Source organism: Zonotrichia albicollis, chromosome 1 (assembly GCF_047830755.1).
Source record: "Zonotrichia albicollis isolate bZonAlb1 chromosome 1, bZonAlb1.hap1, whole genome shotgun sequence".
NCBI lineage: Eukaryota > Metazoa > Chordata > Aves > Passeriformes > Passerellidae > Zonotrichia > Zonotrichia albicollis.
This window is the reverse complement of record NC_133819.1, coordinates 154,892,190-154,917,238: the sequence shown is the minus strand read 5'-3', so window position 1 is coordinate 154,917,238 and position 25,049 is coordinate 154,892,190. Positions and strand designations below refer to the sequence as shown.

The 25,049-nt window shown below is 41.7% G+C and overlaps 1 protein-coding gene across 1 annotated transcript; it reads left to right on the top strand.

The window, feature by feature from the left end:
• Positions 1-3,111: 3,111 nt before the first annotated feature.
• LOC141725478 (tonsoku-like protein) lies at positions 3,112-25,049 on the top strand. The gene is made up of 6 exons (XM_074529149.1): positions 3,112-3,204; positions 6,399-6,494; positions 8,882-9,024; positions 15,666-15,969; positions 23,345-23,364; positions 24,936-25,049. Exons 1-6 carry the CDS (start codon positions 3,162-3,164, stop codon positions 25,047-25,049), a joined length of 720 nt encoding a protein of 239 aa, XP_074385250.1. The 5' UTR covers positions 3,112-3,161.

Here is a 25,049-nt window from a genome sequence, read left to right as displayed (position 1 = left end):
GGTTTGAAACCACCCAAAAATGGTCAAAACTCAACGGAAAGGTCTGGAAACCATCAAAAATTGTTCAAAACCCACCAAAATTTGGCTTAAAAACGGCAAAAATTGGTGAAAACTCAATGGAAAGGTCTTGAAATCATCAAAAATTGGTTTGAAACCTTCCAAAAATGGTCAAAAATCAATGGAAAGGCCTTGAAACATCAAAAATTGGTCGAAATCCACCAAAATGTGGCTTGAAAATGGCAAAAATTGGTGAAAACTCAATGGAAAGGTCTTGAAATAACCGAAAATTGGTCAAAACCCACCAAAATGTGGCTTGAAAATGGCAAAAATTGGTGTAAGCTCAATGGAAGGGTCTTGAAATAATCAAAAATTGGTTTGAAATCATCCAAAAATGGTCAAAAGTCAACGGAAAGGTCTTGAAACCATCAAAAATTGGTCAAAACCCACCAAAATGTGGCTTGAAAATGGCAAAAATTGGTGTAAGCTCAATGGAAGGGTCTTGAAATAATCAAAAATTGGTTTGAAATCATCCAAAAATGGTCAAAAGTCAACGGAAAGGTCTTGAAACCATCAAAAATTGGTCAAAACCCACCAAAATGTGGCTTGAAAATGGCAAAAATTGGTGAAAGCTCAATGGAAAGGTCTTGAAACCATCAAAAATTGGTCAAAACCTCCCAAAATTTGGATGAAAAGCACCAAAAATGGTTTGAAATTGCCCAAAATGGCTCCAAACCCACCCAAAATTTCCCCGAAAATCGACGGAAAATCGACGGCGAAATCTCGGAAACGCCAAAAACGCCGGAAAAAAAATCCCGGAAACGACGGAAATTCGGCAAAATCGGCGGCGCCCGAGAGGATTTGGGGGAAATTTGGGGAATTTTGGGGTTTTGGGGTGGATTTTGGGATTTTTGGGTGGATTTTGGGGTTTTTGGGGTGGATTTTGGGGTTTTTGGGTGGATTTTGGGGAAAATTTGGGGAATTTTGGGGGTTTTGGGGTGGATTTTGGGGTTTTTGAGGTGGATTTTGGGGTTTTGGGGTGGATTTTGGGGTTTTGGGGTGGATTTTGGGATTTTTGGGTGGATTTTGGGGTGGATTTTGGGGTGGATTTTGGGGTTTTTGGGGTGGATTTTGGGGTTTTGGGGTGGATTTTGGGGTTTTTGGGGTGGATTTTGGGGGAAATTTGGGGAATTTTGGGGTTTTGGGGTGGATTTTGGGGTGGATTTTGGGGGGAAGGACATCGGGGCAGAGCGACCGCCGCTCGTTTTATTCAAAAATAAAAATTTGGGGAGTTTTCCAATTTTTGGGGTTTTTTGGGGGCGTTTTCGCCAAAATTGGAAGATTTTGGGGTGGTTTTGGTGGAAATCGGACCCAAAATTGGAGAGGTTTGGGTGAAAATTTGGAAATTCTTGGGGTGGTTTGGAGGAAAATTTGAAAATTTGGGATGTTTTGATGAAATTCTGCGATTTTTGGGGTTGGTTTTTATGGAATTTTTTGGGTGGTTCGGAGCAAAATTTTGAGAGGTTTTGGGGGAGTTTTGGTGAAACTTTGAAGTTTTGGGGTGGTTTTAACCAAAATTTCAGAGTTTTGGGTAAAAATTTCAGGTTTTTGGGTGAATTTGAGCAAAATTTGCTGCGTTTGGTCAAATTTGGAAAAGTTTTGATAAAAAAATTCAAATTCTTGGGGTGGTTTTAGTGAAGATTTCCGATTTTGGGTTGATTTTAATGAAAATTTGAGGTTTTTGGGGTTGTTTTTTGACCAAAATTTGCTGATTTTTGACCCAAATTTGAGGATTTGGGGTGGTTCAGGTCCACTGGGGATACTGGGAATGAACTGGGAATACTGGGATGGAATACTGGGAGTTACTGGGAGTGACTGGGAGTCACTGCAAGCACTGGGAGACACTGGGAGTGGGATACTGGGAATACTGGGAGGGGTTACTGGGAATACTGGGAGTGAACTGGAGTCACTGGGAGCTACTGGGAGTTACTGGGAATGCTGGGAGGGGGATACTGGGAGTTACTGGGAGTGAAGCTGGGTTACTGGGAATACTGGGAGTTACTGGGATGGGGATACTGGGAATGAACTGGGATGGGGATACTGGGGATACTGGGATTTACTGGGAGTGAACTGGGAGCAAACTGGGAATGAACTGGGAGTTACTGGGAATACTGGGAGAGGTATACTGGGGTTACTGGGAGTGAACTGGGAGTTACTGGGAGTGAACTGGGATAGGGATTCTGGGAATACTGGGAGTGAACTGGGAGGGGGTTACTGGGGAGACTGGGAATGCTGGGAGTTACTGGGAGCTACTGGGAGTAACTGGTAGTAACTGGTAGTGAACTGGGTTTACTGGGAATGAGCTGGGAGTTACTGGGATCCACTGGAAGTCACTGGGAGTAACTGGGGGTTACTGGGATCCACTGGGATTTACTGGGAATGAACTGGGAGCTGCTGGGAGTTATTGGGAATTACTGGGAGCAAACTGGGATTTACTGGGAGTGAACTGGGAGTGAACTGGGAGTTACTGGGAGTGAACTGGGATCCACCGGGATTTACTGGTAATGAACTGGGATTGAACTGGGTTTACTGGGAATGAACTGGGAGTGAACTGGGAGTTACTGGGAGTGAACTGGGATGGGAATACTGGGGATACTGGGAGTTACTGGAAGCAAATTAAGATTTACTGGGAGTGAACTGGGAGCTACTGGGAGCTACTGGGAGTTACTGGGAGTTACTGTGATTTACTGGGAGTTACTGGGAATGAACTGGGAGTGACTGGGAGTGACTGGAGTCAACTGGGATTTACTGGGAATGAACTGGGGGTAACTGGGAGTTACTGGGAATGAACTGGGAGCAAACTGGGATTTACTGGGCGTTACTGGGAGCAAACTGAGAGTTACTGGGAGTTACTGGGAGCAAACTGGGATTTACTGGTCATTACTGGGACTCACTGGGAGCCACCAGGGGGCGCCCTCCTCTCCCCAAGCCGCCGCTGAGGGCCGGGCGGAAGCGCCTTTTCCCGCCTCACCAAAGGGGCGGGACTTCGCCTCTACTGACCAATAGAAGCACCCGTTCCCGCCTCGCCGGGCGTTGATTGGTGAACACGTTAGCGCTCAGCCAATCAGAGCGCGAGGGAGGCGTGGTCTCGGCGAGCGGCGGGAATGGCGGGCGAGCTGAGCGCGGAGGCGGCGCGGGAGATCCGCCGTGAGTCGGGGCTTTCATGGCGCTGAACGCGCTTTAAACGGCACGGGATGGGCTCGGAGCGGGGCTGGAAGGCGGCACGGGCACGCTCAGGGCTCCAGGAGTGACTCCCGAGCCGGAGCCTCCTCAGGCGGCCCCGCGGTCCCCTCACGATTCCCTCCCCTCAGGCCGCCATGAGCTCCAGTTCTCCTCACGGGGTTAAAAATCTTCACCCCGGGGGCTTTTCAATCCCGCAAACCCCTCACAGGGGCTCAAATTCACCTCACAGGGGTTCAAATCTTCACCCGGGGGCTTTTCAAACCTTCAGACCCCTCACAGAAGCACCAAATTCTGTCACGAGTGTTGAAATTTTTATTTTGGGGCTTTTCAACCCCTCAAACCCCTCGCAGGAGCTCCAGTTCCCCTCACGGGGTTAATATCTTAACCCTGGGGCTTTTCATTCCCTCAAACCCCTCCCAGGAGCTCCAAATTCCCTCACAAGTGTTTAAAACTTTTATTTAAAGGCTTTTCAAACCTTCAAACCCTTCACAGAAGCTCACTTCCCCTCAAAAGTATTTACATTTTTATTTCGGGGCTTTTTAATCCCTCAAACCCCTCCCAGAAGCTCCAGATTCCCTCACGGGGTTTAAAATCTTTACCCTGGCGCTCTTCAATCACTCAAACCCCTCACAGGAGCTCCAAATCCCCTCATGATTGTTTCAATTTTTATTTTGGGAGTTTTCAATCCCTCAAACCCCTCACGGGAGCTCCAAATCCCTTTCACGAGTGTTTAATTTTTTATTTTTGGCCTTTTCAATCCCTCAAACGCCTCCCGGGAGCTAAAAGTCCCTTCACGAATGTTTACATTTTTATTTTGGGCCTTTTCAATCACTCAAACCCCTCACAGGAGCTCAAAATCCCCTCATGATTGTTTTAATTTTTATTTTGCGGCTTTTCAACCCTTCAAACCCCGCACGGGAGCTTCAAATCCCCTCAAGAATATTTTGATTTTTAATTTAGGGCTTTTTAATCCCTCAAAACCCTCACAGAAACTCCAAATCCTGTCAGAAGTGTTTAAATTTTTATTTCAGGGCTTTTCAATCCCTCCTTGGATTTTTTTTTTTTTTTTTTTTGAATTAGTGGATTTTCTTTGGAATTTCCTGGATTTTTGTGAGAAATTCTTGGATTTTTAAAAAAAAATTGCTGGATATTTGTGGGAATTCTCTGGGTTTTCTTTGGAATATCATGGATATTTGTGGGAATTCCCTGGATACTTCTGTGAATTTTCTGTATTGTTTAAAAATTTTCTTTTTTTTTTTAATTTTTATTTTTAAAAATTTTTGTGGGAATTTCTTGGATTTTTCTTTTGGAAATGTTTTGGATTTCTTGGGGAATTTCCTGGATTTTTGTGGTAAATTTCTGGATTGTTTTTTTAGGAATTCTATGGATTTTGAAAAGAAATTCTTGGATATTTGTGGGAATTCCCTGGATTTTATTTTTTAATTTCTTGGATACTTTTGGGATTTTTTTATCTTTGTGAAAATTCCCTGGATTTTTGTGGGAAAATCTTTGATTTTTTTAAGAATTCCTTCAATTTTTGTAGGAATTTCTTGGATTTTTTGGGGAGAATTTTCTGGATTTTTTTCCCTGGATTTTCTTTGGGTTTTCTTAGATTTTTATGAGAATATTTTTGCTTTTTTTTAAGAATTCCTTGGATTTTTGTGAAAATTCCCTGCATCCTCTTGGAGATTCCCTGGATTTTTGTGGGAATTTTCTGGATTTTCATGGGAAATTATTTTATAATTTTTTTTAGGAATTCTTTCAATTTTTCTGGGAATTTTTCTTATTTTTTGGGGGAATTTTCTGGATTTTTTTGTTTTTTATTTCTTCGAATCTTGTGGGAATTTCTTTGCTTTTTTTAGGAATTCCATGGACCATTTCTGGGAATTTCTTGGATTTTTGGGGGGGAAATTTTCTGGATTATTTTCCTGGAATTTTAGAATTCTGGATTTTTTAAATGGGAATTCCCTAGATTTTTCTGGATTTTCGTGGGAATTTATTGGATTTTTGTGGGAATTTTCTGCTTTTTTTTTTAGTAATTCCTTGGATTTCTATAGGAACTTCTGGACTATAAAAAAATTATGGGAACTTTCTGGATTTTTGTGGGAATTCCCTGGATATTTATGAGAATTTATTTGATGTTTTTAGGAACTCTTTTAAATTTTTGTGGGAATTTCATGGTGGTTTTTTTGAATTTTTGGGATATTTTTGGAAATTTTGTGGATTTTTTTGGGGGAATTCCCTGGATTTTTTTGGAAATTTCCTGGATTTTGGTGGGAATTTCTTGGCTTTTTTTTTTTTAAATTCCCAGGATTTAAAAAAAAAAAACTCCTTGGATTTTTGTTGGAATTCCCTGATTTTTTATGGGAATTTCTTTGATTTTTTTAGGAATTCCTTGGATTTTGGGTGGATTTTTTCTTATTTTTGTGGGAATTCACTGGATTTTTTTGGGGGGGATGTCTTCGATTCTTTTAGGAATTCCTTCAATTTTTGTGGAAATTTCTTGGATTTTTTGGAGGAATTTTTCTGGGTTTTTTTCCTGGATTTTTATGGGAATTCCCTGTATTGTTGGTGGGATTTTTAATTTTTTATGGGAATTTTCTGGATTTTTATGGGAATTTCTTGGATTTTGGGGGATATTTTAAAGGTTTTTTTTTTTAATTTCTTAAATTCCTGTGGTAATTATCTGAATTTTTGTGGGAATTTTTTGGTGAGAATTTTCTGGATTTTCTTTAGAATTCCCTGGATTTATCTTTGGAAATCTCTTGGAATTTTTGTGGGGATTTTCTGGATTATTATTAAGAATTCCCCAGATTTTTCTGGGAATTACTTGGATATTTGGGGGAATTTTTTTAATGTCATTTCTTAGATTCTTGTGGGAATTCCCTGGATTTTTATGGGAATTCCCTGGGGTTTTTGTGGGATTTTTTTTTTAAATTTTTGTGGGAATTTTCTGAATTTTCCTTTGGAATTCCCTGGATTTTTGTAGAAACTCCCTAAATTCTTGTGACAATTCCCTAAAAAATCCCCTCAAAAACTCCCCAAACCCTCACCCCAAAAATCCCCCATAGGAAACAACCCAATCCCACCTTTCCCCACCCCAAACTCCCATTTTTTAAAACCCAATTTTAATTTATTTTGGGAATTTTTTCCGGCAGAATTGGAGAAATCCAAGGAGAAATCGCGGCGGGTCGGGAACGTGGCCGAGGAGGCGGCGGCGTGCAACCGCATGGGAGAGATCCTGGCTGCCAATGGTGAGGGAATTCTTGGGAAAAATGGGAATTCTGAACTGGGAAATTGGGAATTCAAACTGGGAATGGGGCTGGGAAAGTGGAATTTCAATCTGGGAAAAGTGGGAATGGGAATGGGAAACTGGGAATGAAACTGGGAATGGGGCTGGGGAGATCCTGGCTGCAAATGGTGAGGGAATTCCTGGGAAAAATGGGAATTCTGGGCTGGGATAAATGGGAATTGTGAACTGGGAAGTTGGGAATGGAGCTGGGAAAAGTGGGAATGGGAAGGTGGGAATGGGACTCGGAAAAGTGGGAATTCAAACTGGGAAAAATGAGAAAACTGGGAATGGGAATGGGAAATTGGATTTTTGGTGGGATCAGGTCTGTGGGTTATCAGGGCTGTGGGATATCAGGGATATCAGGACTGTGGGATATCAGGGTATGGGATATCAGGGCTGTGGGATATCAGGGATATCAGGGCTGTGGGATATCAGGGTATGGGATATCAGGGCTGTGGGATATCAGGGATATCAGGGCTGTGGGATATCAGGGTATGGGATATCAGGGCTGTGGGATATCAGGGCTGTGGGATATCAGGGTATGGGATATCAGGGCTGTGGGATATCAGGGTATGGGATATCAGGGATATCAGGGCTGTGGGATATCAGGGCTGTGGGATATCAGGGTATGGGATATCAGGGATATCAGGGCTGTGGGATATCAGGATTTATAATATCAGGGTCATGGAATTTGTAGGATCAGGATTTATAGGATCAGGGTATGGGATATCAGGGCTATGGGATATCCGGACTGTGGGATATCAGGGTTTATAAGATCAGGATTTATAGGATCAAGGCTGTGGGATATCAGGGTTTATAGGATCAGGGCTATGGGATATCGGGGTTTATAGGATATAATGGTTTATAGGATCAGGCCTATGGGATATCAGGGTTTATAGGATCAGGGCTGTGGGATATCCGGGATATCAGGGCTGTGGGATATCTCGGTTTATGGGATCAGTGCTATGGGATATCAGGGTTTATAGGATATAATGGTTTATAGGATCAGGGCTATGGGATATCAGGGCTATGGGATATCATGGTTTATGGGATCAGGGCTATGGGATATCAGGGCTGTGGGATATCAGGGTATGGGATATCAGGGTTTATGGGATATCAGGGCTATGGGATATCAGGGTTTATAGGATATCAGGGCTGTGGGATATCAGTGTTTATAGGATATCAGGGTTTATAGGATATCAGGATTTATGGGATATTTCCCTTTCCAGGCCGTTTCCAGGAGGCCCTGGCCCAGCACCGGGAGGAGCTGCAGCTCCTGCAGGGCTCGGGGCTGTGGGATATCAGGGCTGTGGGATATCAGGGATATCAGGGCTGTGGGATATCAGGGTTTATAGGATATCAGGGTTTATGGGATATCAGGGTTTATGGGATATCATGGTTTATGGGATATCATGGTTTATGGGATCAGGGATATGGGATATCAGGGTTTATAGGATCAGGGCTGTGGGATATCAAGGTATGGGATATCAGGGCTGTGGGATATCAGGGCTGTGGGATATCAGGGTTTATAGCATATCAGTGTTTATAGGATCAGGATTTACGGGATATTTCCCTTTCCAGGCCGTTTCCAGGAGGCCCTGGCCCAGCACCGGGAGGAGCTGCAGCTCCTGCAGGGCTCGGGGCTGTGGGATATCAGGGTTTATGGGATATCAGGGTTTATAGGATATCAGGGCTGTGGGATATCAGGGTTTATAGGATCAGTGCTATGGGATATCAGGGCTATGGGATATCAGGGTTTATAAGATCAGGGTTTATAGGATTTGGGCTGTGGGATATCAGGGTTTATAGGATATAATGGTTTATGGGATCAGGGCTATGGTATATCAGGGCTGTGGGATATCAGGGTTTATAGGATCAGGATTTACGGGATATTTGCCATTCCAGGCCGTTTCCAGGAGGCCCTGGCCCAGCACCGGGAGGAGCTACAGCTCCTGCAGGGCTCGGGGCTGTGGGATATCAGTGCTGTGGGATATCAGGGTTTATAGGATATCAGGGTTTATAGGATCAGGGCTGTGGGATATCAGGGTTTATAGGATATAATGGTTTATGGGATCAGGGCTATGGTATATCAGGGCTGTGGGATATCAGGGTTTATAAGATCAGGGTTTATAGGATCAGGGCTGTGGGATATCAGGGTTTATAAGATCAGGGCTATGGTATATCAGGGCTGTGGGATATCAGGGTTTATAGGATATAATGGTTTATAGGATCAGGGCTATGGGATATCAGGGCTGTGGGATATCAGGGATATCCGGGCTGTGGGATATCAGTGTTTATAGGATATCAGGGTTTATAGGATCAGGGTTTATGGGATATTTCCCTTTCCAGGCCGTTTCCAGGAGGCCCTGGCCCAGCACCGGGAGGAGCTGCAGCTCCTGCAGGGCTCTGGGGACACCCTGGGCTGCGCCGTCGCTCACCGCAAGGTTGGGGAGCGCCTGGCTGAGCTGCACTGCTTCCCTCAGGCTCTGCAGGTGAGGAGAAATGGGAAATCTGGGAATTCCGGGAATTTTGGGAATTCTGGGAATGTTGGGGAGGGGTTTGGGGAGTTTTGGCAAAGGGGGAAAGCGGGAAAATGGGAAAATTGGGAGCGCCTGGCTGAGCTGCACTGCTTCCCTCAGGCTCTGCAGGTGAGGGGAGACGGGAAATCTGGGAATTTGGGAATTTCGGGAATTTTGGGAATGTTGGGGAGGGGTTTGGGGAGTTTTGGCAAAGGGGGAAAGCGGGAAAATGGGAAAATTAGGAGCACCTGGCTGAGCTGCGCTGCTTCCCTCAGGCTCTGCAGGTGAGGGGGAACAGGAAAATTTGGGAATTTCGGGAATTTTGGGAATTCTGGGAATGTTGGGGAGGGGTTTAGGAAAGGGGGAAAACGGGAAAATTGGGAGCGCCTGGCTGAGCTGCACTGCTTCCCTCAGGCTCTGCAGGTGAGGGGAAACCATAATTCCAGGAATTTCGGGAATTTCGGGAAGTTTGGGAATTCTGGGAATGTTGGGGAAGGGTTTGGGAAAGGGGGAAAGGGGGAAAATGGGAAAATTGGGAACGCCTGGCTGAGCTGCGCTGCTTCCCTCAGGCTCTGCAGGTGAGGGGAACGGGAAAATTTGGGAATTTTGGGAATTGTGGGAATTCTGGGAATGTTGGGGAGGGGTTTGGGAAAGGGGGAAAGGGGGAAAATGGGAAAAATGGGAGCGCCTGGCTGAGCTGCACTGCTTCCCTCAGGCTCTGCAGGTGAGGGGAAATGGGAAAATTTGGGAATTTTGGGAATTCTGGGAATGTTGGGGAGCGGTTTGGGAAAGGGGGAAATCAGGAAAATGGGAAAATTTGGAGCGCCTGGTTCAGCTCTAGAGATTCCCTAAAAGTGAGGGAAATGGGGGAATTTTGGAATTTTGGGATTTTTTTTTTGGGATTGTGGGGTTGGTTTTGGGAATGTGGGATTGGAATTTTGGGACTTGGGGAATTTTGGGAACCCAAATTTCCATTCCTGGAGTGCTAAAATCCCTTCCCAGATTCCCAAATTTCCAATCCCAGGTTCCCAAATCCAGCCCTGAAATTCCCAAATTTCCAATCTCAGAGTTCCCCAAATTCCAGTCCCAGGTTCTCAAAATCCAATCCCAAATTCCCAAAGTCTGATCCCACATTCCCCAATCTCACAATTCCCAAATTTCCACTCCCAGAATTCCCCAAATCCAATCCCAAATTCCCAAAATTCCAATTTCAGAATCCCAAAATTCCAATCCCAGAATCTCCAAAATTCCACTCCCAGAATTCCCCAAATCCAATCCCAAATTCCCAAAATTCCAATCCCAAATTTCTCTCCCACAATTCCCCAAAATCTAATCTCAGATCCCGCAAATTCCAATCCAAAATTTTCCTGAAATCCAATCCCAGATTCCCAAAACTCCAATCCCAGAATCCCCAAATCCAAATCAAAATTCCAATCCCAGAATTCCCCAAAATCTAATCCCAGATCCCACAAATTCCAATCCAAAAATTTCCAGAAATTCCATCCCGAATTCCCAAAATTCCACTGCCAAATTCCCCAAAATCCAATCCCAGAATTCCTAAAATTCCAATCCCAGATTCCCCAAAATCCAATCCCAGAATTCCTAAAATTCCAATCCCAGATTCCCCAAAATCCAATCCCAGAATTCCCAAAATTCCAATCCCAGATTCCCAAAATTCAATCCCAGAATTCCCAAAATTCCAATCCCAAATTCCTCTCCCACAATTCCCCAAAATCTAATCCCAGATCCCACAAATTCCAATCCAGAAATTTCCAGAAATCCAATCCCAAATTCCCAAAATTCCAATCCCAGATTCCCCAAATCCAAATCAAAATTCCAATCCCAGAATTCCCCAAAATCTAATCCCAGATCCCACAAATTCCAATCCAGAGATTTCCAGAAATTCCATCCCAAGATTCCCAAAATTCCAATCCCAGAATCCCCAAATCCAAACCAAAATTCCAATCCCAGAATTCCCCAAAATCCAATCCCAGATCCCACAAATTCCAATCCAAAAATTTCCAGAAATTCCATCCCGAATTCCCAAAATTCCAATCCTAGATTCCCCAAAATCCAATCCCAGAATTCCCAAAATTCCAGTCCCAGATTCCCCAAAATCCAATCTCAGAATTCCCAAAATTCCAATCCCAGATTCCCCAAAATCCAATCCCAGATTCCCAAAATTCCAATCCCAGATTCCCCAAAATCCAATCTCAGAATCCCAAAATTCCAATCCCAGGTTCCCCAAAATCCAATCCCAGATTCCCCAAAATTCCAATCCCAGATTCCCAAAATTCCAATCCCAGATTCCCCAAAATTCAATCCCAGAATCCCAAAATTCCAATCCCAGATTCCCCAAAATCCAATCCCAGATTCCCCAAAATCCAATCTCAGATTCCCCAAAATTCCAATCCCAGATTCCCCAAAATCCAATCTCAGAATTCCCAAAATTCCAATCCCAGATTCCCCAAAATCCAATCTCAGATTCCCAAAATTCCAATCCCAGATTCCCTAAAATCCAATCTCAGAATCCCAAAATTCCAATCCCAGGTTCCCCAAAATCCAATCCCAGATTCCCCAAAATTCCAATCCCAGATTCCCAAAATTCCAATCCCAGATTCCCCAAAATTCAATCCCAGAATCCCAAAATTCCAATCCCAGATTCCCCAAAATCCAATCCCAGATTCCCCAAAATCCAATCTCAGATACCCCAAAATTCCAATCCCAGATTCCCCAAAATCCAATCTCAGAATTCCCAAAATTCCAATCCCAGATTCCCCAAAATCCAATCCCAGATTCCCAAAATTCCAATCCCAGATTCCCCAAAATCCAATCTCAGAATCCCAAAATTCCAATCCCAGGTTCCCCAAAATCCAATCCCAGATTCCCCAAAATTCCAATCCCAGAATCCCAAAATTCCAATCCCAGATTCCCCAAAATCCAATCCCAGATTCCCCAAAATCCAATCTCAGATTCCCCAAAATTCCAATCCCAGATTCCCCAAATTCCAATCTCAGAATCCCCCAAAATTCCAATCCCAGATTCCCCAAAATCCAATCCCAGATTCCCCAAAATCCAATCTCAGATTCCCCAAAATTCCAATCCCAGATTCCCCAAATTCCAATCTCAGAATCCCCCAAAATTCCAATCCCAGATTCCCCAAAATCCAATCTCAGATTCCCCAAAATTCCAATCCCAGATTCCCCAAATTCCAATCTCAGAATCCCCCAAAATTCCAATCCCAGATTCCCCAAAATCCAACCCCAGAATCCCAAAATTCCAATCCCAGATTCCCCAAAATCCAATCCCAGAATCCCAAAATTCCAGTCCCAGATTCCCCAAAATCCAATCTCAGAATTCCCAAAATTCCAATCCCAGATTCCCCAAAATCCAATCCCAGATTCCCCAAAATTCCAATCCCAGAATCCCAAAATTCCAATCCCAGATTCCCCAAAATCCAATCCCAGATTCCCCAAAATCCAATCTCAGATTCCCCAAAATTCCAATCCCAGATTCCCCAAATTCCAATCTCAGAATCCCCCAAAATTCCAATCCCAGATTCCCCAAAATCCAACCCCAGAATCCCAAAATTCCAATCCCAGATTCCCCAAAATCCAATCCCAGAATCCCAAAATTCCAGTCCCAGATTCCCCAAAATCCAATCTCAGAATTCCCAAAATTCCAATCCCAGATTCCCCAAAATCCAATCCCAGATTCCCCAAAATCCAATCTCAGAATTCCCAAAATTCCAATCCCAGATTCCCCAAAATCCAATCTCAGAATTCCCAAAATTCCAATCCCAGATTCCCCAAAATCCAATCTCAGAATCCCAAAATTCCAATCCCAAATTCCTCTCCCACAATTCCCCAAAATCTAATCCCAGATCCCACAAATCCCAATACAAAATTTTCCAGAAATTCCATCCCAGATTCTCAAAACTCCAATCCCAGAATCCCCAAATCCACATCAAAATTCCAATCCCAGAATTCCCCAAAATCCAATCCCAGATCCCACAAATTCCAATCCAAAAATTTCCAGAAATTCCATCCCGAATTCCCAAAATTCCACTGCCAAATTCCCCAAAAATCCAATCCCAGAATCCCAAAATTCCAATCCCAGATTCCCCAAAATCCAATCCCAGAATTCCCAAAATTCCAATCCCAGATTCCCAAATCCCCTGGGAATGTTGGGAGAGGATTTGGAGGAGAGAAATTGGGAAAAGTAAAAATTGGGAATTCCTGGCTTTGGGAATTCTGGGAATTTTGGGAATGTTGGGAAGGGATTTGAGGAGACATGGATTGGAATTTTGGGAATTTGGAAGTGGATTTGGGGGATTTGGGGATTCTAGGGATGGATTTGGGGAATTTTGGAGAGGAATTTGGGTGAGAATTTGGGAATTCAAAATTCCGATCCCAGAATTCCCAAAATTCCAATCCCAAATTTCCATCCCCATCTCCATCCCCTCTCCCTGCCCTGGCCTCTCTCAGACCCCTCAGAGCAGCAAATTCCTCCCAATTTCCCCAAATTTTCTCCAAATTTCACCCAATTTTTTTTGTTTTTTTCCCAAATTTCTCCCCAAATTCCCAATTTTCCCCATTTTTAACCAATTTCCCCCTTTTCCCCCCATTTTTTACCAATTTTTCTCCCCATTTTCCCCCATCCCCATCTCCATCCCCTCTCCCTGCCCTGGCGTCTCTGGGACCCCTCAGAGCAGCAAATTCCTCCCAATTTCCCCAAATTCCTCCCAATTTCCCCCAATTTTTTCCCAAATTTTTCCCAAATTTTTCCCATTTCCTCCCAATTTTTCCCTTTTTCCCATTTTTAACCAATTTCCCCCTTTATTTCCCCATTTCCCCCCCTATTTCCCACCCCACTTCCAGCACTCCTGGTGTCTCTGGGACCCCTCAGAGCAGCAAATTCCTCCCAATTTCCCCAAATTTTCTCCAAATTTCTCCCAATTTTTTTTGTTTTTTCCCCAAATTTCTCCCAGAAATTCAATGTTTTCCCCCATTTTAACCAATTTCCCTGTTTTTTCCCCCATTTCCCCCATCCCCAGCTGCAGCTCCAGTCCCTGGCCCGTTCCCTCAGTGACCCCTCAGAGCAGCAAATTCCTCCCAATTTCCCCAAATTTTCTCCAAATTTCTCCCAATTTTTTTTGTTTTTTCCCCAAATTTCTCCCAAATTCCCAATTCTCCCCATTTTTAACCAATTTCCCCCTTTTTTCCCCATTTTTTACCAATTTTTCCCTCATTTTCCCAGCCCCAGCTCCAGCACCACTGCCGGACTCGGACCCCTCAGAGCAGCAAATTCCTCCCAATTTCCCCAAATTTTCTCCAAATTTCTCCCAATTTTTTTTGCTTTTTCCCTAAATTTCTCCCCAAATTCCCATTTTCCCCATTTTTAACCAATTTCCCCCTTTTTTCCCCATTTTTTACCAATTTTTCTCCCCATTTCCCATCCCCTCTCCCTGCCCTGGCCTCTCTCAGACCACTCAGAGCAGCAAATTCCTCCCAATTTCCCCAAATTTTCACCAAATTTCTCCCAATTTTTTTTGTTTTTTCCCCAAATTTCACCCCAAATTCCCGATTCTCCCCATTTTTAACCAATTTCCCCCTTTTTTCCCCATTTTTTACCAATTTTTCTCCCCATTTTCCCATCCCCATCTCCATCCCCTCTCCCTGCCCTGGCCTCTCTCAGACCCCTCAGAGCAGCAAATTCCTCCCAATTTCCCCAAATTTTCCCCAAATTTCACCCAATTTTTTCCCAAATTTTTCCCAATTTTTTCCCATTTCCTCCCCATTTTTCCCTTTTTCCCCATTTTTAACCAATTTTTCCCATTTTTTCCCCATTTTCCCCCCATATTTCCCACCCCACTTCCAGCACTCCTGGCGTCTCTGGGACCCCTCAGAGCAGCAAATTCCTCCCAATTTCCCCAATTTTCTCCAAATTTCACCCAATTTTTTCCCAAATTTTTCCCAATTTTTTCCCATTTCCTCCCAATTTTTCCCTTTTTCCCCATTTTTAACCAATTTCCCCTTTTTTTCCCCATTTCCCCCCATATTTCCCACCCCACTTCCAGCACTCTTGGCGTCTCTGGGACCCCTCAGAGCAGCAAATTCCTCCCAATTTCCCCAAATTTTCTCCAAATTTCACCCAATTTTTTTTGTTTTTTCCCCAAATTTCTCCCAGAAATTCAATATTTTCCCCATTTTAACCAATTTCCCCATTTTTCCCCCCATTTTTTCCCCTTTTTTTTCCCCATTTTCCCCCCATTCCCATCTCCAGCCCCTCTCCCTGCCCTGGCGTCTCTGGGACCCCTCAGAGCAGCAAATTCCTCCCAATTTCCCCAAATTTTCTCCAAATTTCACCCAATTTTTTTTGGTTTTTTCCCAAATTTCTCCCAATTTTCCTCATTTTAACCAATTTCCCTGTTTTTTCCCCATCCCCAGCTGCAGCTCCTGTCCCTGCCCCGTTCCCTCAGTGACCCCTCAGAGCAGCAAATTCCTCCCAATTTCCTCAAATTTTCTCCAAATTTCACCCAATTTTTTTTGTTTTTTTTCCCCCAAATTCCCAATTTTCCCCATTTTAACCAATTTCCGTGTTTTTTCCCCCAGCACCAGCTGCAGCACCTGTCCCTGGCCCGTTCCCTCAATGACCCTGTGGAGCAGCAGCGCGCCTGGGCCACCATCGGCCGCACTTTCCTCTTCATGGCTGAAGGCCCCGAAATTCCCGAAATTCCCCAAATTCCCGAATTCCCAGAATTCCCAAAAATCCCCCAGGAGCCCCAGGAGGCCGAGGGCACCCAGGGGAATTCGGGAATTTCGGGAAATTTGGGAATTTCGGGTGCTGGGATCGCCCTGCGCCGGGCGCTGCAGGCGTTCCATAACAGCCTGCACGTCCTGGAGACACAGCTGGAAGGTGAGCGGGATTTTGGGAATATTTTGGGAAAATTTGGGAAAATTTGGGAATTTGGGGAAAATTTGGGAATTTTTGGAGGTTGTTGAGAGGTTTTGGGAGAATTTTGGGGGCTTTTTTGGGAGTTTTTGGCTGATCTTGGGGAGATTTTTTTTAATTTTTAGGATTTTTTTAGGAGTTTTTTGGGGTTTTTTATTGATTTTTTTTAATTTTTTGGGGTTTTTATTAGGAATTATTTGGGAATTTTTGGGAGATGTTTTGAAGAATTTTGGAGACTTTTTGGGGATTTTTTTTGGCAATTTTTCGGGAATTATTTGGGATTTTTTTTGAAATTTTTGGGGATTATTTGGGTTTTTTTAGGAATTATTCGGGAATTTTAGGAAATATTTTTGGGAGGTTTTTTAGGTTTTTTTTTGGAGATTTTTGGGGTTTTGTTAGGAATTATTTGGGAATTATTGGGAGATTTTTTTGAAGAATTTTGGAGATTTTTTGGGGATTTTTTGGGAGTTCTTTTGCAAATTCTGGGAATTTTGGGGGAATTTTTTGGGGAATTTGTGGAAAATTTGGGAAGTTTTTTTGGGATTTTTTTGGGATTTTTTTCCTTGAGTTCTGAGTAATTGTGGGGATTTTTTGGTGAGAATATTTGGGAATTTTTGGGGGGTTTTGGAGGTTTTGGAGCACTTTTGGGATTTTTTTTGGGCGTTCCAGAACAGCCTGCACGTCCTGGAGACACAGCTGGAAGGTGAGCGGGATTTTGGGAATTTTGGGAAAATTTGGGAATTTTGGGAAAATTTGGGAATTTTTGGAGGTTATTGAGAGGTTCTGGGGGCTTTTTTGGGAGTTTTTGGCTGATCTTGGGGAGATTTTTTTAAATTTTTAGGAATTTTTTAGGAGTTTTTGGGGGATTTTTTTTTTATTTTTAGGGTTTTTTTGGGATTTTTTTAGGGTATTTTTTGGGTATTTTTTTGGTTTTTTTTTTAGGAATCATTTGGGAATTTTTGGGAGATTTTTTGAAGAATTTTTAGGGAATTATTTGGGATTTTTTTGACATTTTTGGGGATTATTTGGGTTTTTTTAGGAATTATTCGGGAATTTTAGGAAATATTTTTGGGAGGTTTTTTTTGGAGATTTTGGGGGTTTTGTTAGGAATTATTTGGGAGATATTGGGAGATTTTTTTTGAAGTTTTGGGAATTTTTTGAAGAATTTTGGGGATTTTTTGGGAGTTCTTTTGCAAATTCTGGGAATTTTGTGGGATTTTTTGGGGGAATTTTTTGGGGAATTTGTGGAAAATTTGGGAAGTTTTTTTGGGGATTTTTTTGGGATTTTTTTTCTTGAGTTGTGAGTAATTTTGGGGATTTCTTGATGAGAATATTTGGGAATTTTTGGGGGGTTCTGGAGGTTTTGGAGCACTTTTGGGATTTTTTTGGGCGTTCCAGAACAGCCTGCACGTCCTGGAGACACAGCTGGAAGGTGAGCGGGATTTTGGGAATTTTGGGAAAATTTGGGAATTTTGGAAAAATTTGGGAAGTTTTTGGAGGTTGTTGAGAGGTTCTGGGGGCTTTTTTGGGAGTTTTTGGCTGATCTTGGGGAGATTTTTTTAAATTTTTAGGAATTTTTTAGGAGTTTTTGGGGTTTTTTAGGGATTTTTTGGGGATTTTTTTGGGGTTTTTTTAGGAATTATTTGGGAATTTTTGGGAGATTTTTTGAAGAATTGTGGAGATTTTTTGGGGATTTTTTTGGGAAATTTTTAGGTAATTATTTGGGATTTTTTTGAAATTTTTGGGGATTATTTGGGTTTTTTTAGGAATTATTCGGGAATTTTAGGAAATATTTTTGGGAGGTTTTTTAGGGTTTTTTTTGGAGATTTTTGGGGTTTTGTTAGGAATTATTTGGGAATTATTGGGAGATTTTTTTTGAAGTTTTGGGAATTTTTTGAGGAATTTTGGGGATATTTTTGGGGATTTTTTGGGAGTTCTTTTGCAAATTCTGGGAATTTTGGGGGAATTTTTTGGGAGTTTTTGGCTGATCTTGGGGAGATTTTTTTAAATTTTTAGGAATTTTTTAGGAGTTTTTTGGGGATTTTTTTGGATTTTTTAGGATTTTTTTGGGATTTTATTAGGGTATTTTTTGGGGGTTTTTTTCTTTTTTTTTTTGAATTATTTGGGAATTTTGGGGATATTTTTGCAGATTTTTTTGGGGATTTTTTTATGAGTTCTTTTGCAAATCCTGTGACTTTTAGGGAATTTTTGGGGGGAATTTTTTGGGAGGTCTTGTGGGAGTTTTTGGGGAATTTTTGGAAAATTTGGGAAGATTTTTTGGGATTTTTTTTGGGATTTTTTTGGGATTTTTTTCCTTGAGTTCTGAGTAATTGTGGGGATTTTTGATGAGAATATTTGGGAATTTTTGGGGGGTTCTGGAGGTTTTGGAGCACTTTTGGGATTTTTTTGGGCCTTCCAGAACAGCCTGCACGTCCTGGAGACACAGCTGGAAGGTGAGCGGGATTTTGGGGATTTTGGGGAAATTTGGGAATTTTGGGAAAATTTGGGAATTTTTTGGAAAAATTCAGGAATTTTTGGAGGTTGTTGAGAGGTTTTGGGGGTATTTTGGGGGCTTTTTTGGGAGTTTTTGGCTGATCTTGGGGAGATTTTTTATAATTTTGGGAATTTTTAAGGGGTTTTTTTGGGATGTTTTTAGGATTTTTTTGGGATTTTATTTGGGTATTTTTTGGGTATTTTTTAGGAATTATTTGGGAATTTTTTGAAGAATTGTGGGGATATTTTTGGGGATTTTTTTGGGAGTTCTTTTGCAAATTCTGGGAATTTTGGGGGAATTTTTTGGAAGTTTTTGGCTGATCTTGGGGAGATTTTTTTAATTTTTGGGAATTTTTTAGGGTTTTTTCGGGGGATTTTTTTGGGTTTTATTAGGAATTATTTGGGAATTTTTGGGAGATTTTTTGAAGAATTTTGGAGATTTTTTGAGGATTTTGTTGGGAAATTTTTAGGTAATTATTTGGGGTTTTTTTGAAATTTTTGGGGGTTATTTGGGTTTTTTTAGGAATTATTCGGGAATTTTAGGAAATATTTTTGGGAGGTTTTTTTGGAGATTTTTGGGGTTTTGTTAGGAATTATTTGGGAGATATTGGGAGATTTTTTTTGAAGTTTTGGGAATTTTTTGAAGAATTTTGGGGATTTTTTGGGAGTTCTTTTGCAAATTCTGGGAATTTTGGGGGATTTTTGGGGGAATTTTTTGGGGAATTTGTGGAAAATTCGGATAGTTTTTTTGGGGATTTTTTTGGGATTTTTTTCCTTGAGTTCTGAGTAATTTTGGGGATTTTTGGTGAGAATATTTGGGAATTTTTGGGGGGTTCTGGAGGTTTTGGAGCACTTTTGGGATTTTTTTGGGTGATCCACAACAGCCTGCACGTCCTGGAGACACAGCTGGAAAGTGAGCGGAAATTTGGGAATTTTGGGAAAATTTGGGAAGTTTGGGAAAATTTGGGAATTTTTTGGAAAAATTTGGGAATTTTTTGGAGGTTGTTGAGAGGTTTTGGGGGAATTTTGGGGGCTTTTTTGGGAGTTTTTGGCTGATCTTGGGGAGATTTTTTTTATAATTTTGGGAATTTTTAAGGGGTTTTTTTGGGATGTTTTTAGGATTTTTTTTGGATTTTATTTGGGTATTTTTTGGGTATTTTTTAGGAATTATTTGGGAATTTTTTGAAGAATTTTGGGGATATTTTTGGGGATTTTTTTGGGAGTTCTTTTGCAAATTCTGGGAATTTTGGGGGAAATTTTTGGGAGCTCTTGTGGGAATTTTTTGGGGAATTTGTGGAAAATTTGGGAAGTTTTTTTGGGGAATTTTTTTGGGATTTTTTTCCTTGACTTCTGAGTAATTTTGGGGATTTTTTGATGAGAATATTTGGGAATTTTTGGGGGGTTCTGGAGGTTTTGGAGCATTTTTGGGATTTTTTTGGGCGTTCCAGAACAGCCTGCACGTCCTGGAGACACAGCTGGAAGGTGAGCGGGAAATTTGGGAATATTGGGAAAATTTGGGAATTTTGGAAAAATTTGGGAATTTTTGGAGGTTGTTGAGAGGTTCTGGGGGCTTTTTTGGGAGTTTTTGGCTGATCTTGGGGAGATTTTTTTAAATTTTTAGGAATTTTTTAGGAGTTTTTGGGTTTTTTTTTTTTTTGTATTTTTTAGGGTTTTTTTTATTTTATTAGGGTATTTTTTGGGTATTTTTTTGGGTTTTTTTAGGAATTATTTGGGAATTTTTTGAAGAATTTTGGGGATATTTTTGCAGATTTTTTGGGGATTTTTTTAGGAGTTCTTTTGCAAATTCTGGGAATTTTGGGGAATTTTTGGGGGCAAGTTTTTGGGAGTTCTTGTGGGAGTTTTTGGGGAAATTTGGGAAAATTTGGGAAATTTGGAAAAATTTGGGAATTTTTGGAGGTTTTTGAGAGGTTTTGGGAGAATTTTGGGGGGCTTTTTTGGGAGCTTTTGGCTGATCTTGGGGAGATTTGTTTTTAATTTTTGGTGAATTTTTTAGGGTTTTTTTATTAATTTTTTGGGAGGTTTTTTGGGGGGAATTTTTTGGTTTTTTTTAGGAATTATTTGGGAATTATTGGGAGATTTTTTTGAAGAATTTTGGCAATTATTTGAAGAATTTTGTGGATATTTTTGGGGATTTTTTTGGGAGTTCTTTTGCAAATTCTGGGAATTTTGGGGGAATTTTTTGGCAGTTTTTGGCTGATCTTGGGGAGATTTTTTATAATTTTGGGGAATTTTTTAGGGTTTTTTTGGGATTTTTTTGGGTGTTTTTTAGGAATTATTTGGGAATTTTTGGGAGATTTTTTGAAGAATTTTGGAGATTTTTTGAGGATTTTGTTGGGAAATTTTTAGGTAATTATTTGGGATTATTTTGAAATTTTTGGGGATTATTTGGGTTTTTTTAGGAATTATTTGGGAATTTTAGGAAATATTTTTGGGAGGTTTTTTAGGGATTTTTTGGAGATTTTTTGGGGTTTTTTTAGTATTTTTTGGGAATTTTTGGAAGATTTTTGAAGAATTTTGGCAATTATTTGAAGAATTCTGTGGATATTTTTGGGGATTTTTTTGGGAGTTCTTTTGCGAATTCTGGGAATTTTGGGGGAATTTTTTGGAAGTTTTTGGCTGATCTTGGGGAGATTTTTTTAATTTTTGGGATTTTTTAATGGTTTTTTTGGGATTTTTTTGGGATTTTTTTAGGAATTATTTGGGAATTATTGGGAGATTTTTTTGAAGAATTTTGGGCATATTTTGGGAGTTCTTTTACAAATTCTGGGAATTTTGGGGAATTTTTGGGGGAAGTTTTTGGGAGCTCTTGTGGGAGTTTTTGGGGAATTTGTGGAAAATTTGGGAAGTTTTTTTGGGATTTTTTTTGGGATTTTTTCCTTGAGTTCTGAGTAATTTTGGGGATTTTTGGTGAGAATATTTGGGAATTTTTGGGGGGTTCTGGAGGTTTTGGAGCACTTTTGAGGACTTTTTTAGGAATTTTTTGGGAGTCTTTCGAGAAAATGTGAATTTTGGGGATTCTTTTTGGGATTTTTTTGGAGCTTTTTTTGAGGGGGTTTTTGGGAATTTTTAGGGAATTATTTGGGATTTTTTAAAATTTTTGGGGTATTTTTTTGAATTTTTGAGGATTATTTGGAATTTTTTAGGAGTTATTTGGGAATTTTAGGAAGTATTTTTGGGAGGTTTTTTGGGGATTTTTAAGGGTTTTTTGGGGGGATTGTTTTAGGATTTTTTTAGGAATTATTGGGAGATTTTTTTGAAGTTTTGGGAATTTTTTGAAGATTTTTGGGGATTTTTTGGGAGTTCTTTTGCAAATTCTGGGAATTTTAGGGAATTTTTGGGGGAAGTTTTTGGGAGGTCTTGTGGGAGTTTTTGGGGAATGTTTGGAAAATTTGGGAAGTTTTTTTTAGGATTTTTTTGGAAAATTTTGGTATTTTGGGGGGGTTTTTTGCATTTTTTTTAATTTTTTGAGGTTTTTTGGGGGATTTATTTTATTTTTTGTGGGGATTTTTAAAGGAATTCTTTGGGACTTTTTGGGAAATATTTTTCGGAGTTTTTTTGGGATTTTTGCGGACTTTTTTAGGAATTTTTTGGGAGTCTTTGGAGAAATGGTGAATTTTGGGGATTCGATTTTTTTTTGAGTATTTTTGGGGGGTTTTTTGGGAATTTTTTAGGGAATTATTTGGGATTTTTTAAAATTTTTGGGGGTATTTTTTGAGGATTATTTGGGATATTTTAGGAATTATTTGGGAATTTTTGTTTGGGACTTTTTTGGGGGATTTTTTTTTTAGTTTTATTGGGAAATCTGGGAATTTTTGCGGAGAATTTTGGGGATTTTTTAGGGAGAATTTTTTGGGGGCTTTTGGGAATTTTTGGGAGAATTTTTGGGAATTTTCTGGAGGGATTTTTTTTGAGTTTTTGGGGGTGTTTTTTTTGAGTTTTTTTGGGATTCCACAACAAACCTGCACATCCTCGAGACTCAGCTGGAAGGTGAGGGGAGAATTTGGGAATTTTGGGAAAATTTGGGAATTTTGGTAGTTTAGGAGTGGAATTTTGGGATTTAGGAGCAGAACTTTTCCGATTTGGGAAGGGAATGCAGTTCCCAAAATTCAGAATTTCAATCCCAAATCCCAAATCCTGGAATTTCTGACCTCAAATCCCAGAATTTCAATCCCAAATCCCCAAATTTGGACCCCAAATTTCAAATCCTGGAATTTCTGACCTCAAATCCCAGAATTTCAATCCCAAATTCCCAAAATTCTGATCTCAAATCCCTGAATTGTGATACCAAATACCAAATTTCCAGTCCCAAATCCCCAGAACTTTCCACCCCAAATCCTGAAATTTTGATCCCAAATTTCGTTCCCAAATCCTGGAATTTCAATCCCAAATCCCCAAATCTTAAATCCTGGAATTTCTGCCTCCAAATCCCATTGTTTCCAATTCCAAATGCTGGGATTGGATTTGAAAATTTCCACATTTTCAACACCCAATCACCACATTTTGATTTCAAATCCTGGAATTTTGACCCCAAATCTCCGAATCCTGTTCCTAAATCCCAAAACTTCAATCCTAAATCCCAGAATTCCCAAATTTTCCCATTTTATTCCCATTTTTATTCCTTTATTTTTCCAGGTGTTGTCCCCGTTTCAGAGCTGGCGCGGATGCGGAGCCGCCTGTGCCTGACATTCCCAACCCCAAATCCCAGAATTCCCATCCCAAATCTCCAAATCCTGATCCCAAATCCCAGACCCTCAATCCCAAATCCCAGAATTCCCAAATTTTCCCATTTTTTCAATTTTTTTCCCATTATTTTCCCAATTTCCAGGCGTGGTCCCAGTGTCGGAGGTGTCTCGGATGCGGAGCCGCCTGTGCCTGACATTCCCCACCCCAAACCCCAGAATTCCCATCCCAAATCCCCAAATCCCAGACCCTCAATCCCAAATCCATGATTCCACATCCCAGAATTCCCAAATTTTCCCATTTATCCCATTTTTATTCCCAATTTCCAGGCGTGGTCCCTGTGTCGGAGGTGTCTCGGATGCGGAGCCGCCTCTGCCTGACATTGCTGACCCCAAATCCCAGAATTCCCATCCCAAATCCCAGAATCCTGATCCCAAATCCCAGACCCTCAATCCCACATCCCAGAATTTCCATTTTTCCCAATTTTCCCATATTTATTCCCATTTTTATTCCCAATTTCCAGGCGTTGTCCCGGTGTCGGAGGTGTCTCGGATGTGGAGCCGCCTGTGCCTGACATTGCTGACCCCAAACCCCAGAATTCCCATCCCAAATCCCAGAATTCCCATCCCAAATCCCCCAATCCCAGACCCTCAATCCCAAATCCCAGAATTCCCAATCCCAAATCCCATTTTTCCACATTTTCCCATTTTTTTCCCATTATTTTTTCCATCCAGGAGTGGTCCCTGTCCCTGAGCTGGCTTGGATGCGGAGCCGCCTGTGCCTGACATTGCTGACCCCAAACCCCAGAATTCCCATCCCAAATCCCAGAATTCCCATCCCAAATCCCAGAATCCTGATCCCAAATCCCAGATCCTCAATCCCAAATCCCATTTTTCCCAATTTTTCCCATTTTTATTCCCATTTTATCCCATTGTTTCCCCAGGAGTGGTCCCCGTTTCGCGGAGCTGGCTCAGATGCGGAGCCACCTCTGCCTGACATTTCCAACCCCAAATCCCAGAATTCCCATCCCAAATCCTGGAATTACGAACTCAAATCCCCAAATCCCAGACCCTCAATCCCAAATCCATGATTCCACATCCCATTTTTCCCAATTTTCCCATTTTCATTCCCAATTCCCAGGCGTGGTCCCTGTCGCGGAGGTGTCTCGGATGCGGAGCCGCCTGTGCCTGACATTGCTGACCCCAAACCCCAGAATTGCCATCCCAAATCCCAGAATTCCCATCCCAAATCCCAGACCCTCAATCCCAAATCCCAGAATTCCCATTTTTCCCAATTTTCCCATTTTTTCCATCATTTCCAGGCGTTGTCCCTGTGTCGGAGCTGGCTCGGATGCGGAGCCGCCTGTGCCTGACATTGCTGACCCCAAACCCCAGAATTCCCATCCCAAATCCCAGAATTCCCATCCCAAATCCCACACCCTCAATCCCAAATCCCAGATCCTCAATCCCAAATCCCAGAACTCCCAAATTTTCCCATTTTCATTCCCATTTTTTCCCATTATTTTCCCATCCAGGCGTGGTCCCAGTGTCGGAGGTGTCTCGGATGCGGAGCCGCCTGTGCCTGACATTGCTGACCCCGAATCCCAGAATTCCCATCCCAAATCCCCAAATCCTGATCCCAAATCCCTGATCCTCAATCCCACATCCCAAATCCCAATTTTCCCATTTTTTTCCCAATTTTCCCATTATTTTCCAGGCGTGGTCCCCGTTGCGGAGGTGTCTCGGATGCGGAGCCGCCTGTGCCTGAACCTGGCTCTGGCTCAGGAGTCGCTGGGGAGGCCCCAGGAGAGCTCCCGGCTGCTCTGGGAGTGCCTGCACTGGGCTGAGTGA